The sequence below is a fragment of the Periplaneta americana genome, chromosome 4, assembly GCF_040183065.1.
Source record: "Periplaneta americana isolate PAMFEO1 chromosome 4, P.americana_PAMFEO1_priV1, whole genome shotgun sequence".
NCBI lineage: Eukaryota > Metazoa > Arthropoda > Insecta > Blattodea > Blattidae > Periplaneta > Periplaneta americana.
In genome coordinates this window covers 60188834-60207677 of record NC_091120.1, presented here as the reverse complement: position 1 = coordinate 60207677, position 18844 = coordinate 60188834, and the positions used below count along the sequence as shown (strand labels likewise).

At 32.9% G+C, this 18844-nt stretch overlaps 1 protein-coding gene across 1 annotated transcript; it reads left to right on the top strand.

Annotated features, from left to right (window-relative positions):
- The first annotated feature begins 89 nt into the window (after window positions 1-89).
- Gas8 (Growth arrest specific protein 8) lies at window positions 90-11076 on the top strand. Its single transcript, XM_069823391.1, has 8 exons — window positions 90-225; window positions 316-560; window positions 3282-3399; window positions 3489-3632; window positions 5224-5484; window positions 6611-6865; window positions 8925-9134; window positions 10491-11076. Exons 1-8 carry the CDS (start codon window positions 223-225, stop codon window positions 10704-10706), a joined length of 1452 nt encoding a protein of 483 aa, XP_069679492.1. The 5' UTR covers window positions 90-222; the 3' UTR covers window positions 10707-11076.
- Window positions 11077-18844: the final 7768 nt, after the last annotated feature.

The window sequence follows — 18844 nt, the reverse complement described above, 5'->3', positions numbered from 1 at the left end:
CGTATGAAACCAATGTACCACTGTAAGGTAAATTAATTTTATTGGTAGACATGATACTCTGTTGCTATGGTAACCACCCACCAACTCCAAAATAAACGAGTTCACTATTGACATATTGCAGGTACTACTGCAGCGTGTTATATGCGACAGTGCACTAAATTACAACTGGGGTGCTACGACGAACATTTTCCATTTCAGTAGATCACACGAGGAAACGTCAAAATGGTACCACAGCATAATAGAAATTCTATAATATATCAGTTTATCTAACTACTTCATAGTACTGCGTAACATAACCTTTTTGTTCTTTTACAGCCACCAAAAAAGAAAGGCGGAGGTGGCGGAAAGGGAGGAAAAAAGAAATCGGAAGGCTATGTCATCGATGGTGTGTCTACAACAGAAATGACACGAGAACAATTGGAAGAATTTGCTCATCGTTTAAGGGAAGAAATGGAAAGAGAGCGAGAAGAAAGAAATTTTTTCCAGCTGGAAAGAGACAAACTTCGGACTTTCTGGGAAATAACAAGGCAACAGTTGGAAGAAAATCGCGCAGAACTGAGGTAGGTGTTAGGAAAAACACGCTGTTATACAGCTTAACATGAAACATCTTTAAGATGATACGATTAACTTTTTATCCTACAGAATTCTCTTTGTGGTTATTATTTATTAATAACGGAAAAAATTCGCTTTGGCACTGGGGATCGAACCCAGGACCTCCAGTTCTACGCACTGAGCTACCGGGGCTAAATCCATAGCACCAGATCGAACTCCTCTCCTTCGTTTTTTTCCCTTTTTGGCCTACTGCTTGTTTCATATACATTGTGTATTGTCATCATATAGGAGTGCATTCATATGAGTAACTTGGGCAGCCGGGTACCCACAGTTATGTACTGTTAGACAAATTATCTATGATGATATTATTAATTTTTTATTCTCCCATACAGATATATTTTTACATATTTTGGTGCATAATAAATATTTTGAAAGAATAGGCCTACACATTTTTTTTTCACCAATTTTCCCTCGACTTGACTCATAAGTTATAAGTTTGAAAATTGTTTATAAAGCTTGTTCCTTTGTCTCTAATGCATAAAAATAACTTAATAATTGAAAATAATAACATATTGTCAAGAAAATGGACATCCCTTTGCCATGCTAACATTTTGTGTATCTCTTAAGAAGTAACAGCAAAGTAAAAATAAATACTAATGCGAAGGATGGGTCATTGTACTGCTACCACAGTGAAGGACAGAGTGAAAATTACCCTGTGGGTATGACCATTTGGCACAAACACCTTCCAATAAGTTGCTCTGAAAGAAAACAGTAGTTCTTTCAGTTGTCTTGAGAAGCTTATTCTGACATCAGATGATACAGCTAGCTAGTCTACTGCTATGGTGCCAGACACATCCAAGTTAAAAGATTGGATTTCAATTGACGATGCCTTTACTAGTGATGGCAAAATCGTGCTGTGCAAAGTGTGACAAACGCATTTAAAAACTGAACTTCATGTCACAAATAAAAAACGTCCTCTGTCGAAAAAACAATTTCTTCTTACATACAAGTAGTTCTGGAACTTTCTTCGTCTTCTACCAGTGAATTTAATAAAGATTTGTGCATGGCAATGGTTGCTGCAAACATACCATGGTATAAACTTGGAGTGCCAAAGTTTGAAGCATTCCTACGCAAATACTGCAACTTCAATATTCCGGAAGAATCAACACTCTGGAAAAATTATTTAAACTCCTGCTACAGTGACACAATAGGAAAGATTTGAGTGCTTAACTTGGTGATTCCTACGTATGGATTGTTGTTGACGATACAATCAATGACCACAGAAAATATGGAAAAATATTTAATTATTAATTGCGCCTCCAAACAATAATTTACGTGAGGTTGAGTCACATGTGCACCTGTAATTTTTTTATCAGTGTGCAAAAATAATCTAATAAAGGTTAGATTTTAAGTTACACATGTTTATTAATATTTCGCCATTTTTAGTTACATATTTCTTATTTTCATATTACATAAAATCTGGGCTCTAAAGATGACATAATATATGTCGAACATGGAGTAGGCCAAAAGGGGAAAAATCAGAGTAGTAGCAGAGTCTAGTATATACAGTTGCGAAGCTCAATACGCAGTAAATATGCAAACATTAGGTAGTTGCTCACCACTAGGATCGCTAATATCGCCTCATTACAGGCAATACAAAATAGTATCGTCACAGTCTATTGTTTCTAGCATCCTCAAAACTCAAGCTTCGTGACTGTATATAGTGGACTGTGGTAGTAGTTCGATTTGGTGCTGTGGATTGAGCCTCGATGTAGCTCAGTGGTAGAGTGCCCAGTGCATAGAACTGAGGATCCTGGGTTCGATTCTCCACAACAGAGTGAATTTTTCTCCGTTATTAATAATATGTAACATCTTTGTTGATTTCATTACAAACAAAAAATGTGAGAAATGATATTAAAATCATAAATGGTACTGGTACGAGATTTCAGTGCTACTCAATCTCCTGGCTTGGTTGTCTCGTGAATGCCTTATTGGTGTCACTTATAAGGTTCCAACCAGTCTTCAGACTGTTGGCTAAACATACACGACATATTAGTTCACTGAATAGCTTTTACTCCAGCAGTAATGATCCTATTAAATATATGAATGTACTCTTGCTACTGTTAAATGTTAATAGACAGAATAATGTGATTGGCACAGTACAAAACGAGGCCAGGGGAAGCAGGAAAATCGAAATGCCTATGAAAGAAAGGTATTGCTCTAACCAGTAATTTTATATGCTGCTACCGGTACTCTTCCCAATTACCGGTATATAAGTTTAATAATTTTAGGTATAAAAATTGCAACTGGTTTGTAATAAATTTCCTGCATTTTAATAGAAATTTAATTAAAATAGTTACACAGTTCTTAATCTAAAGATATTTTAAAATACGGAACCTATTCAGAGTTTGTGTGGGATGACGTGAAAATAATGAATCATTGGTGGAATGAGTGAAAGCATAGATTCCAGGGCTAAGGGCCTACAAATCACAGAATCTAGAAATAGAAACCAGATTCGTCTGGCAAAAATATGACAACATTTTTAGATTTTATTGTATCATAAAATACATAGGTATTTCACTTCCATTCTTCTCCTGTCTCTCATTTCTTCTTTCTTTCTTTTTTTGGGGAGAAGGTTAACTGTTGCTTCCAACATACAAATTTGGTAAATTTTAACAAACTCTTCTTTGAACTGTACTAATTTGAAATTGAATTTCTTATCTATATAGGAATAAAGACAGAGAAATTGAAGAAGCTGAACAACAACATCAAGAGGAGATCAAATTATATAAGCAAAAAGTTAAACATCTTCTATATGAACATCAAAACAATCTCTCAGAACTTAAGGTAGGTCTAATAACGTGCTGAAATGATGCGTTTTCATTAAACGTCTCTGAACATTTAACTTTATAATTATATTTCTTTGCTATTCACAGGCAGAAAACATGGTATCCCTTAAGATGGCCCAAGATGACTATAGTGAGCAGGAGCTGGAACTTCTTAAGGACAAAAAAGCACTGAAAAGTCGACAGAAGGAACAAGAGTTGGGTCATCAGGATGAGATTCGAACACTATGTATAGTAAGAGAAGCTGCTATTTTTTGCAATATCATTCTAATCACTAAATTGTGTACCAATAGGCCTGGGTTAAATCCCAAATCTCTCTGCAGTGCATATGAAGGGAAGGCATATGTCACTGTTGATAGTGATTCGTCTGTCGGATGGGGACGTTAAGCCTGGCGGCCCCCTTGGTGTTATTCAACAGGAGTAGACTACATGCCGGCACCGGTTTTCCCCCTTCTCCCTTCATCACCTTCATCATCATCCTCACCCATTCCCTACACTACGCTTACATGAAGCGCGCACACACGCATGCACATGCACACACACACGCGCCTTTAAATTAATAAACAGGTGCTGTATCCATCACATATTTAATACTTTTCATTATTCGTTTTATTTTATTTACAGCTTTTGCAGAAAATGAAGAGAAACTATATGTATATTTCAATAATGTGTTTGTGAGGAGAGGTGAGAGTGATTATCTAAGTGTTTCTGTTATAACTTTATGCTCGACCATGCCGAAATGTAGTAATTTTACACCTGGTAGCAGTCCTTTAATGCATGTCATTAAAGTACACCTATTCATTAAAGTTCAGGTTTTCGATTATTCACGGATATGCAATCGAAAGACGAGGGAAACGTCACAGAGGCTGGAAATCCAATACTGTCGCAGAAGGTTATGTTCTGTTACTATAATAATTAGCGTTAATTGTAAATAATATTCAAATAAATTCAATTTGTCATGTCGTTTTTCAATTCTAAATCAATTTCCAGGTTATATCAAAATTAGTTCATGTTATTCTCTAGATTATATCAACGTCAATGACATTATTGTTCCTTGGAAAAAATCAATACCTTCGCGTCTGCACACATCTCACAATTTACGAGCTATGCACAAGGTCACTTCCCCTCTTCAGTCAGATGCGAATAAAATGAATACTTCTGAATAATTTTAAGTTAGAAATATGGTCGAGCATAAAAAGTCGTATGAAACTTGCCTCTAATGGTAATTAAGACGCTCATATGAAAATTATGAAACTCGCAGAAATACTCACGTCTTAATTACTATTATATAGGCTCGTTGCATGTGCTATTATAACATCATTATGATATTCTAAGCTTTATGAACTTAGGTCTATTTTCAGAAGAGAAAGAGGGTTTTAGGTCTATTTTCAGAAGAGAAAGAGGGTGAATTGATCTGCGGCACCTGTTTTATTTTTAGCTCAAAAACTGTGATCGAAATATTGTGGCCGCACTAAACTCAAAATAAGCTAGAGACAGGAAATGGTGAAGTTTTTGCTTGATTTTGATATTGTTGGGATATTTTAATAGTTGTATGCTAAACATTAACAAAAGAACTATTAAAATAGTTTTAAATAGATTACTTTGACAAATAAATTGAATTACAGTGTATAAAATATATAAATTTATATTAATATTCTTCCATGTACAATTACCTTTTATAATTATAACAATAAAGAGATTAGTGAAAATAATATTAAAGCAGAAACGAACAATGTTAATTTCAATGAAGTCATATGATCTGAAACTTATCTTGTATTAAAATCCAAATTTTTGTTTAAACATAAGCTTATAATTCCTTTTGCAGAATCACAGCGAGGAACTTAGCAAGATTCGTGGTACATTTGAAACTGAAGCCCGAGAAATTGAAGCAAAATATGAGAAACGACTGACAACTCAAAGAAATGAATTGAATTTAAGACACAGAATGGAACTGACTGAAATTGAAGAACGAAAAAATAAACAAATTGCAGAGCTCATGAAAAACCATGAAAAGGCATTTTCAGAAATAAAAAATTATTACAATGATATCACACTTAATAATCTCGCTCTTATCAGTAGTTTGAAGGTAAGTATGAAAAGCAAATGATATTTATACATAAAGTAATTTTATTTTCTTTAAGAGAATAATTAGTATCCAGTTCATGGTGTACTAATATAAAGAAATACACTGAATTCTGCAAGAACAAGGACTTTTTTTCTGTGTGCCAAGATGATATATAACTATTTATGGAAATACATATAGATCTAGATTCGTTTTTCGGGCTGAGAGGCTGTGGTGTGTTGGTTGATTTTCTACCAGACGTTTCGTCTGCTCATGCGGAAGACATCATCAGTGGTGTTGTATTCGAGGTCGCAAAACTCTTCTTAGTGTACCTGAGGCAACTGATCCTGTGGCTGGCTGTGCGGGCGTATTTATAGTGCACCTAGTGGGCCGAGGCCTGTTGTCGCTGCGGTCCGTACCGGTTAGTTCGCTGCTCCTCTTCTGGGTTCTGTCATTCTGTTGTGGCTTCTTGTATGTTCTGTTTAGGACCGGGTACCAACATTTGTTTAGTTTTATGCCTTCTTCCTTGCGATTAAAGTTGTTGTCATGTTTATAGATTTCGATCGCTTCTCTATGTAGACGGGGAAAGAAGTGTGTCATCGTGCTCAAGATGTCCATATCCTTAAATCATATGTTATGATCACCCTCTTGGTAGGCATGTGCTGCCACCGCCGATTTGTCAATCTGTCCTAGGTGGCAATTCCTGTTGTATTCTATCAATCTCGTACTGACGTTCCTCTGTGTAGTACCGATGTAGACCTTCCTATAAACTCCGAGCTTTGCGACCTCGAATACAACACCATTGATGATGTCTGCCACAGGAGCAGACGAAACGTCTGGTAGAAAATCAACCAATAGACTATGGCCTCTCAGCCCAAAAAACGAATCTAGATCTATAGACTCTGGCCGTGAAAGCCTACACAACAGGAAATACATATGTTAAATTCTATGACATGGACTCAGTTCACATTCTCTCAGACTTATAAAATTTTACAACGATAAAGATATACAAGAATTTACAGTTTAAAGAGTTTAGAGAAATATATTTTCAGTTCAGATTGTATTCACTTCTGTCAATATAATTTACTTAAAATGCAGCATTTGAATTGGAGTGTTGGATATTTCAGTAAATGCCTTTTTTCATGAACAGGAACAAATGGAAGAAATGAAGAAAAGAGAAGAACGTATGGAGAAGCAACTACGTGATGTGACAGCAGAAAATAGAAAATTGGTAGAGCCTTTACAAGAAGCTCAAGCTGAGGTTGCAGAGTTAAAACGCCGAATGAGAAATTACGAAAAAGATAAAACATCATTAGCCAATACAAAAACGCGCCTCGCAATATGCCAAAAAGAATTTGACGAACTGAAATGGGAAAATGAAGTCTTAGAGCTCAGGTTTGAAAAGGTAAAAAGGTTTTGATTTCAGTGGCTTCCTTAGTAATTGTTCTTGTGCTCTCACAGCATTGTGTTACCTCATAAATGAGACACATATACAGTAAAACCTGCATATAATGCTTCCCCACCTTCAATGCTAATTTTTCCCAGACCCTTGACCCTTGATAATGTTAAAATATTCTGCATATAACATTTCTGCTTTTAATGCTTTCCTGCTCATTATGACTTTTCCTCTGGTTCTGAGCAAATATTATAAACCATGTAATATCTACAGTGTGTCTCAATTTTTTCCGTAAATGTCACTGTATTGTTTATCAGCGAGAGAAAGCAGTTTCTCTCAATAGAGAAGTTGTTAACACCTGGATCTCACATACTGCCAGAGGACTTTTGAGTTATAAATCTGATGACGTTGAGAAATGCCCTGGTGGAATGAAGAGTGACTGAATAACGAAGAATATTGTGTCGGCATCGACTTCCATGACTTCCTCAGTGTCGACAATGATCTTGTTACTGCTGAACTACAGGTTACTATAGACAATCAAGAGCAACACACTAATAATAATGAAGAGGATGGTAATGGTATGTCAGAGTCAAAGTCAGCTGCACTGGATGTGTTGTCCATTGTTTGAGCATATTCCACTTCTTGTCCTGATGTAACGGAAAATTTATTTCGTAATCTCCGCCATATTGAGAACAGCACTGCAAGTAAGGATACAGATGAGATGTGATGTTGTCATTAAAATAACACTTTTAGTAGCATCCAGTAATTTTTTCATGTAAAACAATCTATCATTTACATTCATTCATTCACAGTGTTCTGTCCAAGGGCACTATTCCTTCCAGTGCACCCTTCAGCAGGCTGTTTCTTCTTTGCCAATTCCTTTTCCTCTTACTGATCAGTATTGTGTTTACAGTCAGTAATAAAATACAGTAAATGTTATTTTGAAGCATAAGTTTAAGAAAATCTCATTTCCCACTTCTCTTCTTATCCAGTCCTATCAAGGGCGTTATATCAAGATTTTACTGTAATAATTATTGAACATTCTTTTTTAAACTTACTGAATCTTAGTCCTACCAATGTGGAAATTAATATTCTGTATTTCTGATTGTGTATATTATATGTGAAGACACGAAAATTGTTTGGAATCAATTGGAATTCTAGACATCATTAATGTATCTTCTGAATTTTAACAATAAAATGAATTAATCAATATCATCACAACTTAATGACGTAAGACTAGGGAATTTTTTCCTCCTACTCTAATTTAACATGCTAATATACAGGGTGATTCAGATCACCCGTAACAGTAATTTATTTCGGAAACTAGTGCATTAAAATTTTCAAGAAAAAAATATTTATTACTAAACCACATGTGAACTTTCACTTGAGCTTAATTTCATCAATCAGGTCTAACAGGAAGTTGGGTCAGTGGCGTATCACTTTAAAATTTCAAATGGGAATATGGGTCAAATAGGGTACCATTTCATAGAGCTCTTCAAAACAAACAACTTTCATAGGAAACATTTTTATTAATTCCTATTCTTTCAATGAGAAAACGTACAAAAAGGCAATAGGTGATTCGGACCACATGTGTCATTTATTTCGGAATCTAGTGCATTAAAATTTTCGAGACAAAAATATTTCTTACTGAACCACATGTGAACTTTCACTTGAGCTTGATTTCATTAATAAGCTCTAACAGTAAGTAGGGTCAGTGACATATCACTTTAAAATTTCAAATGGGAGTCCAGGTCAAATAAGGTACTATTTGATAGAGCTCTTCAAAATAAACAACTGTCATAGGAAACGTTTTTACCAATTCCTACTCTTTCAATGAGAAAACGTACAAAAAGATAATGCCATCAATATTGAGAAATGTTAAAAGACGAAAATGTAAACAAGACAATTAATGTTGACATTTTACAGAAAGACTGGACAATTCCATTAATTTTTATAAGTGTTCAAACTGTCTGCCGTTCTGAGCAGCACACACCCGTACTCTTCTTCTAACACTGTCAGTGACTCGACACAGATAGAATCATGTAAAAGCATTCAATCTTATTTCCAGTTACAACAAGAAAGAGATGACTTAAACAACAGGTTTGTGACAGCAATGTTAGAAATGCAACAAAAAACTGGACTTAAGAATGTCCTACTAGAGAAGAAGCTGGCAGCCCTGAATGATCTACTAGAGCAGAAAGATGCTCAGATCAATGAAGTTCTGGCAGCAGCACATCTTGATCCAACAGCCATGTCCACAGTGAACAAGAAACTAGAGGTAAAAATCATCTTAATAGTTATAATAATAAGCAACGATTACAGGAAAATCCAACCAGAACAAAACATAGAATAAAAACTTATTATCCTGCTCACCTCAAGTCATGAAAGTCTGAGCAAATGTCGGGTCAAAAGAAATATTAAAATTCCCTTTAGATATGAATATGGGTAGGTCTATTATTAATATTATTATCAATTTTTATTTAAGGTGAAAAACCTGTCAATTCCTTCATAAACAACGTCAGCTTTCATGGTTTTTTAATTGGTTATTAATGATGCTGTATCAACTACTAGGTTATTTACAGTCAATGGAATTGATGATAGTGAAATGGTATTTGGTGAGACGAGGCAGAGAATTCGCCATAGATTACCTGACATTCGCCTTACAGTTGGGTAAAACCCCGGAAAAAATTCAATCAGATAATCAGTTCAAGAAGGAATTGAACCCATGCCCGAGCGCAGCTCTGCCAACTGAGCTATGCTGGTGGGTGCTTTCAGCTTTCTATGCCATAATTGTTATGTTTAATTTTTATTAATTTTCATTATTATTATTATTGTGCTCTCCTATTATTGGCTAATTTCTGTTGGCTAACACATAAATAAAATAATTTATTATTATAATTATTATTATTACTTGTGATGGAGTTTTTGGGTTTTGTAACTGTTCAGAAATTTAATTTTTTCATCTTCTAAACACAGCAGTGTTCTACAGTCTTTTGTAAACAAGAGACTGAATTAATTAAATTAATATCAACTACTTGCAAAAGTGGAATTACCATCCACTTAGTCAATTATTTTTAACAGAGAAAAAAAGAAAGCTCATGAATAACTAAAAGCCATGACTATTGTACATGCTGGATTAATCAATTACACTCATAAGTAAACAGAAATGTTATCAAAAAACGATATTACATAATATATTATGATTATAAGAGTTTGAAAAAGCACTTGCCTGCTCGTCTGTGACAAGTGAAAATTTTTATTTGACAAGTGGAAAAATTCTGACTTTTTAATTGCGTTCTTGCAGTTTGACCAGGCTAACTAGTGAAGTTTTTGCCTCACAGGTGAGCCACCATAAATTTTTGAAGCTCTGGTGATTTACTAACCATAATAATAATAATAATAATAATAATAATAATAATAATAATAATAATAATAATAATGCTTTAATTTTTCTTGTACTTTCTAGAGACAGGTACTGTCGAATTATTATTATTATTATTATTATTATTATTATTATTATTATTATCACCATGGTCATTTATTATCCTTAAGAACTACAACTGTGAAGATCGATTATATTTTATGAACAAATTTGCAGGAAAATAAAACATAAGTTGTATATGTTCCATATTAGGAGATACTGTGCCGGAAAAATGCTGCCCTCCAGGATCTTCAGTACGAACTGGCAAGAGTATGCAAAGCACACGATGACTTACTGCAGACCTATGAAAGCAAACTACAACAATATGGCATACCAAAGGAGGAGCTGGGCTTCACACCTTTGCAAGCCAGCATGGGAGGCATTCGAATTGGTCGTGGACCTGCTGGACTTGTCACATCAAATCGATAACAGCCTCAAATAAGCAATAAATAACATTGTTCTCCTGTACACATATCACATCCTCACAATGGAATGCACTGTTAAGAGACATCCCCATGTTTCTGAACAGAACCGATATTTCAAAGAGTGATGTATAAAAATGAAGCATTAAGCCATCAATACAACTTTATCAAATTGTAAAACATCAATGATATTAATATTTATGCACCTTCGAAGCTCGGAGATAATAAATATTTTTTACTTAAAGTATATTTTATGTACCTTTTTTTCTGTATAGAAAGTACAATGTCTGTTATGTATAAAGTCTGTATTCGAAATAAATCATTGTTTATTAGAGTACATAACACTTTTTTAAATAACTCCTTGACAAACGATTAAATCTGCTACCAAGAATTTAAGATAGAGCTATGCAATTATTTTTTTCAAAATGTAATTTTCACATCAAAGCAAATATTAAGAAGAAAAAGCTACTTCGTAGTATAATTCATCTTTATTCTTGCATGTTAAGTGTGGCTACCTGAAAACAAGACTACAGAAAAGAGTATTGATATTTAATAAAAATAATATAACATAGGGCAACTTCATAGATTACACCTTTCGGTTTGTTCTGATATGCATAAAAATGTAAGATGTTTGTGCTATATATAGGGTGACCAGACATCCTCTTTTATCCAGACATGTCCTTCTTTTTAGGCCTTTGTTTGAATTCCAAAAGCCACTAAATTTGAAGCAAAAGGTTCGTTAAAAGTCACTGTTAGGTTGAAAATTCCCTCTGTTTGCCAACAGTTACTATTAAAATCCTTCAATTTGTGAAAGTGGATATAGGGGACTTTGAATCTATAGGATTCATACATACTTTATATTCCGAAGTGATATAGTGTTAAAAGTTGTGCAATCAAGATGTAAAATATTAAAGTATATTTTAGAAGAATGACAAAAAGCTGTGTATTTTTCATTCATGTATGATGTGTAACAACTGATCTATCAAAAACAGAGCAGATTGTTATAATAGTGAAGTAGTATGTTTTTTTTTTATCATGAAGAGGAAAATGAATGGAAAATATATGAATGATTCATAAAGTTCTAAATTTCCACAAGAAAACAGGTAAGGGAATAGCAAATGCTAAATATAATAATAAGAGTGTTTGTTTTTTTTATTCGTAATGAGTGAACAAATAAACACACTCATTATTACATTTATTCTTTAACACAAAGAAATAAAAAAAATAGTAAAAATTCGTCTCTATTCACTCCATATTACGATATTGATAATTTGAAAGATCACAACACTGACACAAGAGAATTACAGAGGTTAGTGTTATAACAATGATGCCAACCACATCAAAGGAGTTTAAACTATCATTCCATCTGCAATTTACCTACCTTGTGCTCCTCATTCTCTTAGTCTGGTAGTTGTCCATGGTGCCAAAAGTTTGACAGAGTTTGTAACATAATTTTTCAAATGTATGAATCAGTTGTATAATTTTTTTTAGCGTAAGTGCTTAGAGATGGCATATACTTGAAAATATCTTCGACAAGAACTATTTTATGAGTGTCATTTTAAAAGGCTAGGATATAACGTTATTGCATGATAAACAATAACAACATAAAGACACACTAAAACTAAATGTTTGTTGGCCCATTTTCCTTATGAAAGATAAAAGCAATGCAGCTGAACTGGGCATTGATATAGTAGAATTTGAGGAATATAAAAGAAAAAAGAAAAGAAGAGTATTTTTTTTATGAAAATGAAGTGCAGCATAGCAAACTGGAGAGTGATTAACAGTTTAAAAGCAATTTTCCGTGGCTTCACTGAAAATATTGTATCCTAATTAAATGTTCGTTTTAAAGAAGTTCAAGATTTGTGTCAAACCTTCCACATGACATGACAAGAAATATCAGAAGAGAGTTTGGATAATTTCACCAGCAGCCTCATCTGTATGAAGGTGAAATATCGTGAAGTATTTTATATGCCATGAATATGATCTGACATAGGATCACAAGCTTGTTCACCTCTTGGAGGATGAACCTACAATATTCTAGGATCCAGAGACAAGCTCTCTAACGATGACCACATTGTAGAAGGTAATTAAATATACAGAACTTCTGAGAATCTTCGTTGCTGTGACAATAATATAACCAAACTCACTGGATTTGTTATTTTAAACAAAGATTTTAAGATTTTATTAACATACTCTATAATAATATGAAACATTTTTAGCACATTGCATGTATGAACAACTTTACTGCATACAGTGGGGAAAAACAGCTTTAAGCACTACATTTGCTCTAATTATAAAATGGCATTACACTGTTAAAACTAACACAATTATTGGTATTCTCCTATTTTTTAACAAGTTAATTTGTACTAAGATTTCTTTTCAGCCAGGGCAATATTAACATATAATATACATAATTCTTATAACCTAATATTGCATCCTATTTAGCTTTATTTAAAAAATCATTTTCAGATTATAAACTTTATTTTATATTGCTCTGACTGTACATAATAATCAAGTAATGTAGTAACCTTGTCACCATCAAGAAGTAAATAGGCCTATATTCGACTTCATACAATATATGATACAAATGATGCAGGTTGATTAATATGTTTAAATTATCTCTTATGTATGTTTTTATTTAATTCTGTGAAATATTTATCTAACAGTGAATCAATCCCAAAGAGTATTCTACACTGTGTTTCATGTATAAATAAAGTGATAAAAATTGCTTCTGTTCATTACTTGAAGCGATTTGTTTCAGTATATATATATATATATATATATATATATATATATATATATATATATATATATGCTGCAGCATAGTTTAATGCTATTTCAAAGCACTCTTCAAAGTAACTCAATTTTAAATTATCAAATTTGAATTCGAATTATTCATACAGAACATTAAGTACATTAAGTCCAGGCCACAAACTCAAATAGACATTCTTGTAAATTACTATGTAACATATACCAATTATACAGAGAAACAAGAAGACTTTTGCAAGAAGAGTGTCCATTTCAGGATTTAAGAGCCACGATTTAACAATTGAGTTATTTTCTCTCTTCTTTCCCAGTATTTAGATGCAAGACTTATTTTGTTGAAGTGCTTCATAATGTGTTAAATGATTCATATCCATTTCTTCTTCTTGAGAACACAATACACAATTTGGAGTAAACAGAATGCCTATTCAATGTAAATGTTCATTCAGATAGTCATGACCAACAAGAAGTCTGAACTTGGCCAAATCAAATTTACGTGGTAGATTAGGAATTAAATGAGGTCTTTCTAGTAAATTTTTCCAACGAGAATTTTGTGTAGTATTTAATATTTGGACATAATAATTATTTTTAATTTTATTTTTAATAACTTGTTTTATTGAATAATATGAAAAATTACAGTTTTATTTTTGTTCAATTTTAGTGTCTTTCTTTACATTTAAAATTAATATTGGTTGAATGCCATACAGATCTTTCCAATATTCTGTCTACTGTAGAGTTCAGTAGCATTCTATACTGAATCTGCTGCATGGAGATGCAAGAACTACGTATTTGGCTTTTTGTAACAAAGGACTTTAAATTGAAGCTTTAAAGCTAATTACGTAATAGTTTTAATTTGTCAATAACTTTATTTTATTTATTTTATTGGGTTATTTTACGACGCTGTGTCAACATCTGAGGTTATTTAGCGTCTGAATGAAATGAAGGTGATAATGTCGGTGAAATGAGTCCAGGGTCCAGCACCAAAAGTTACCCAGCATTTGCTCGTATTGGGTTGAGGGAAAACCCCAGGAAAAACCTCAACTAGGTAACTTGCCCCGACCAGGATTCGAACCCAGGCCACCTGGTTTCCTGGCCAGACGCGCTGACCGTTACTCCACAGGTATGGACCAATAACTTTATGTTTCACAACACATATAATAAGTTAATTGGCAAATACTAAAAGATCTCTTACTTCTAAATAATATATTATTTCATTAAGATTGGAAAGATTCACTTTAACTTATCATTGAAAAGATTTTTGGATATCTATTAACACAAAACCGAAATGAAATACATGTCACTGTTTAGTAATTTAATTTCAAATGTCTATTCCGAATTTTCGGGTGTTTATTTAAATGGAAACTCTCTGTACTAATTAATGGTTCCAACAGAATAAAAAATTATAGCTATTGCTGAGAACTTATAACTCTATTAACAGCAAATGGTCGAAATCATAGGTTTCAAAAGCCAGCTCTACTACTGTGAAATCAGAAATACATTTTCTTCCTTCTGGTGGCAAGGTTAATGATAAAAGAAAAGGTTATAAATTTATTAAACTCAATAAGCAACAACACATACTATCTCTACCGGTCTGAGCAAATCTGGCTTCCTTACTGCCACATTTAAATTCTACGATATCCTTACTTATCAAAGAATCCACGATCTGACACAAATGCACAATGAAGTTTCTATAAATATCTTCCAATATACATAGTAACCAAAATATATATGGTGAAAGAATACCTATTTGAACATCTCGATAATTTTTCACATTACTAATGACTGAACTGCATCAATAATGCATGTGAAATTCACTTATTTCACTCAACATTTAATTTTGGTTTACACATTTGGTAGTTAGACTCAACTTTTAAAAATATTTAACTTCCTCTACTGATAAAGGCTGAATGGTGGAGAAAAAAATATATACATTAGTACCTTACTGTAAAACAATTTTGTATTTTAACAAATCTTGGGCACTGGACAAGATAAGCAGGAAAAAAAATTTAATACAAAAACAAGAGAAGTATAAAGGTACCTCCATTTTACATATTCCTGGCCTATTCTTTCAGTAAGACTAACGTAAAAAAAAAATCCCAAGGTAACTACAGAAAATAGCCCCTCTGTAACAAATGCAATAATCCCTTTTTGCAAAGTGGAATCTTACTCTTTCTTGACTATCTTCAGGAATACATTTCTTACATAAAATGGAAACTACCAGTTACTCTATTAAAATTATTGTTATTTAGATAAACCAGTTGTTAGGATTGTCTTGTTACTGCAATTTCATTTGTATAAATACTCCTTCCAAAATATCCAAGAGTCATTTGGTGGATAAAATCCAAGGCATCATGCAGTGTCCTGCCTTCTTCATATCCCAAATATTCGTACAGTAACCATTAAAAAGGCTGGTCTTATTATAAAAAAGTTATCAGCACAGAGCTTTCAAGAACTCCCAGAAAAGTATCTTGCATACTTCAATCATTTAACAGCATTACAGCTTATAAGTGAAATTTGTTTTTTGATATTAACCATATGGGTGATGGACCAACAGTACTAAAATACAAAAGCAAAGAAAAATAATTTAAAGGGATATTAACTACTGCATACAAATTCTATCAAGAACAAAATGTGCAATTCTTTCAATTACACTAGTGGTTTGATATCTTTACCTTGATACTATAATTTAAAATATCGTCACAGAAAGCATTTATTTCTTACACTAATCATGAATTTAATATATTATTTTATAATAACTGCTTTAATTTGATAGTATCATTGTATAATAAAAACATTAAATTATAATAAAAATATTTACCAATAATTTTATGTAGCATCTCAGAAACTTAAGGATGGAAAACGATATTTCTACTACTCAGTCAATGTTTTAAATAATATGTATTATACACTTATCTCAATTAATTTACTTATGCACATGTCTTATAATGTTCCAATTATAAAATATGCCATATTGTAATAAATGAGCTTTAAAATTAAATGTTAGTGTTACTATAAAATGTTATACTGGTATATATATATATTTTTTTCCAATCAATCAATCAATCAATCAATCAATCAATCAATCAATCAATCAATCAATCAATCTTCCTTTCTAAAAATTATACAGTGAATCCCTGCAAAATGTTCCTAGTGTTTGTCAGCAGACTACTAGCAGGTTCTCCCCCCCCCCCCATTATTGCCATTGCTTGCATCCACGAACTCATGGTGTTTTGCCGGATTAAAGCTTACATACTATGTTATATTTATAACATTCGTATATCTGGCCATAGAATTATTAGCAGGTTATTTTTATTTATTTATTTATTTAATAATAACATATAAATAAAAACATTACATTAAAATACCTAGAAAGAGCTCTGGCCTGCTCGTTTCCAGATCTATTGTCATGTGACTTATTTCTGCGGAACACTTACAGTGTATGCAATAATTAATCCTCATGTGCTGAAGGAACTGCATGAAGACATTCGAACAGAAATTCTTTCTATTAGTGCAGAGTTACTGATGCGCCTGAATAGTAGTTCATGATGATGTGAATTATGTATCACACAAGATATGCAAGACTTCCAACAGCTACTGTGAGGAGGGTGAGTACCGCATGTTAATATAACACAGTACATAAATCTTAACAATACAGGCATCTATCATGAATATTGATCAAAATATCCCTCATTTCTCATGAAAAATAAGAACTGAAAAGACTACAGTGGACTTTAATGTTGTCAGCAAACAGCTGGATACATTAAGAAGATTGACTGATTGAATGACTGACTGATTATGACAATTTTTAAAGGGTAGTCATGTGAGTCACATGATGTGAAGAGCAGTGTAGCCAACGTCGCAACTATAAAGACTATGAAGTAGCGCTCAATGATTTGAGTGTAAGAACATTTCACTTGCGTTTCGCAGAATCCATTGTGCAACAGCAGCGCTTACCAGTAATAGCCATGATACTATCCATCACTCGAATGAAATTTTTACACACTGTAGGAACAAAGAATTTCACACTTTTGTATTTAGACTCATCCAACACCCCTTCGAAATGGGCGAGTTCAAGTTTTAAATTGAAAGATATTGTCTCTGCGCATTGTTTGCAAGGTCCAAGTGACAGGTTATGATGCTACCCTCTACTCCAGGGACATTACATGTTTTTTTGTCTATGTTTTCACACGTGAACAGTATAAAGAGTAAACACAATATGCAGCTGTATGATCTACGAAAACCACTCACATCTTCATCAGACTCTTCTCTTTTGCATGAATGACTTTTTTTTTTTTTTTTTTGGATTAGCCAAAACTGCCGTTGTTTTGGTATTGCCAGTTATTTGGGTGCCGGATATGAGGGATTTTACTGTATGTGTAACTGCTAGATAATTCTTCTGTACATACTGGAAATATAAATTTCTTTGATTAAGCAAGAAATAACTTCTCGGAAATCTCACTAAAACATTGTTTACGTACAAAAATCTTGCTCTAACTAAATGGGATTAGAAATTTGTCTCTTTTGTTTACACGAGTTTTTTTTTTTTTTTTTTGTAAATTGTAAAAACCTCTTCTACATATGTGATTAAGGAAAATATAACTTCCATTCATACACAAGATTGATTAAACTAGTAATATATGTAATTATGAACACATATTTATGAAACTATAGTCTAAGTAGTAGAAACATCTGTCAATTGTGATGTGATATAGTTAGATCATCACCCATATTTCTTATGATAGAACCCTGAGAGTTTATGAAACCAAACTCCGTATTACAATGCAAAGCTTGAATGGTTCCTGTTACAATCCATTTTTACTCGTAATTAATTTACATGCATTTCTTTTGGATCACAGAGTTAAAGGCGTGACAAAATGGAATACTTGCCCATGAATTTTCCTGGAAAAAGTGAACAAATTATTTTGCTATGAACAGTTTCACAAAATAAACTTTACAAATTATCCCAATTTATATTTCATAGTTACAATCTTCTAACTTACAAACATTACATGTAATATTAGTACATCATACAAAAGAATCTATAAACTTTGAAAATTCTCTGGTAGTCGAACTTTTACCTACCTGCTATGAGAATCATAAGCCACTATCAAACATTTCCCCAATTCTGATCATGCAAGAAAAAGTCCATTTTGAAGACAGCAGATACACAATAAAAGTTCAATGTTACATATATTTTCGACACATATTCCTAGATCTATAAAATCTTGCAGTATTTCATGCTATTAGTATCCTGAACTTATACTTTATACATTAGCTATTTAGAATATCTTCACATTAGGAATTCAGTATAAAGAAACGCAATAAAACTGATGTCTATTATTCACTGGGTGTTTATAAATGCCAACAAGAGTATGTTAAGTC

Coding starts and splice junctions, on each gene's coding strand:
- Gas8 (XM_069823391.1), top strand. Junction 3,633..5,223: donor AGATTCGAACACTATGTATA/GTAAGAGAAGCT, acceptor TTCCTTTTGCAG/AATCACAGCGAGGAACTTAG. Junction 5,485..6,610: donor CTCTTATCAGTAGTTTGAAG/GTAAGTATGAAA, acceptor TTTCATGAACAG/GAACAAATGGAAGAAATGAA.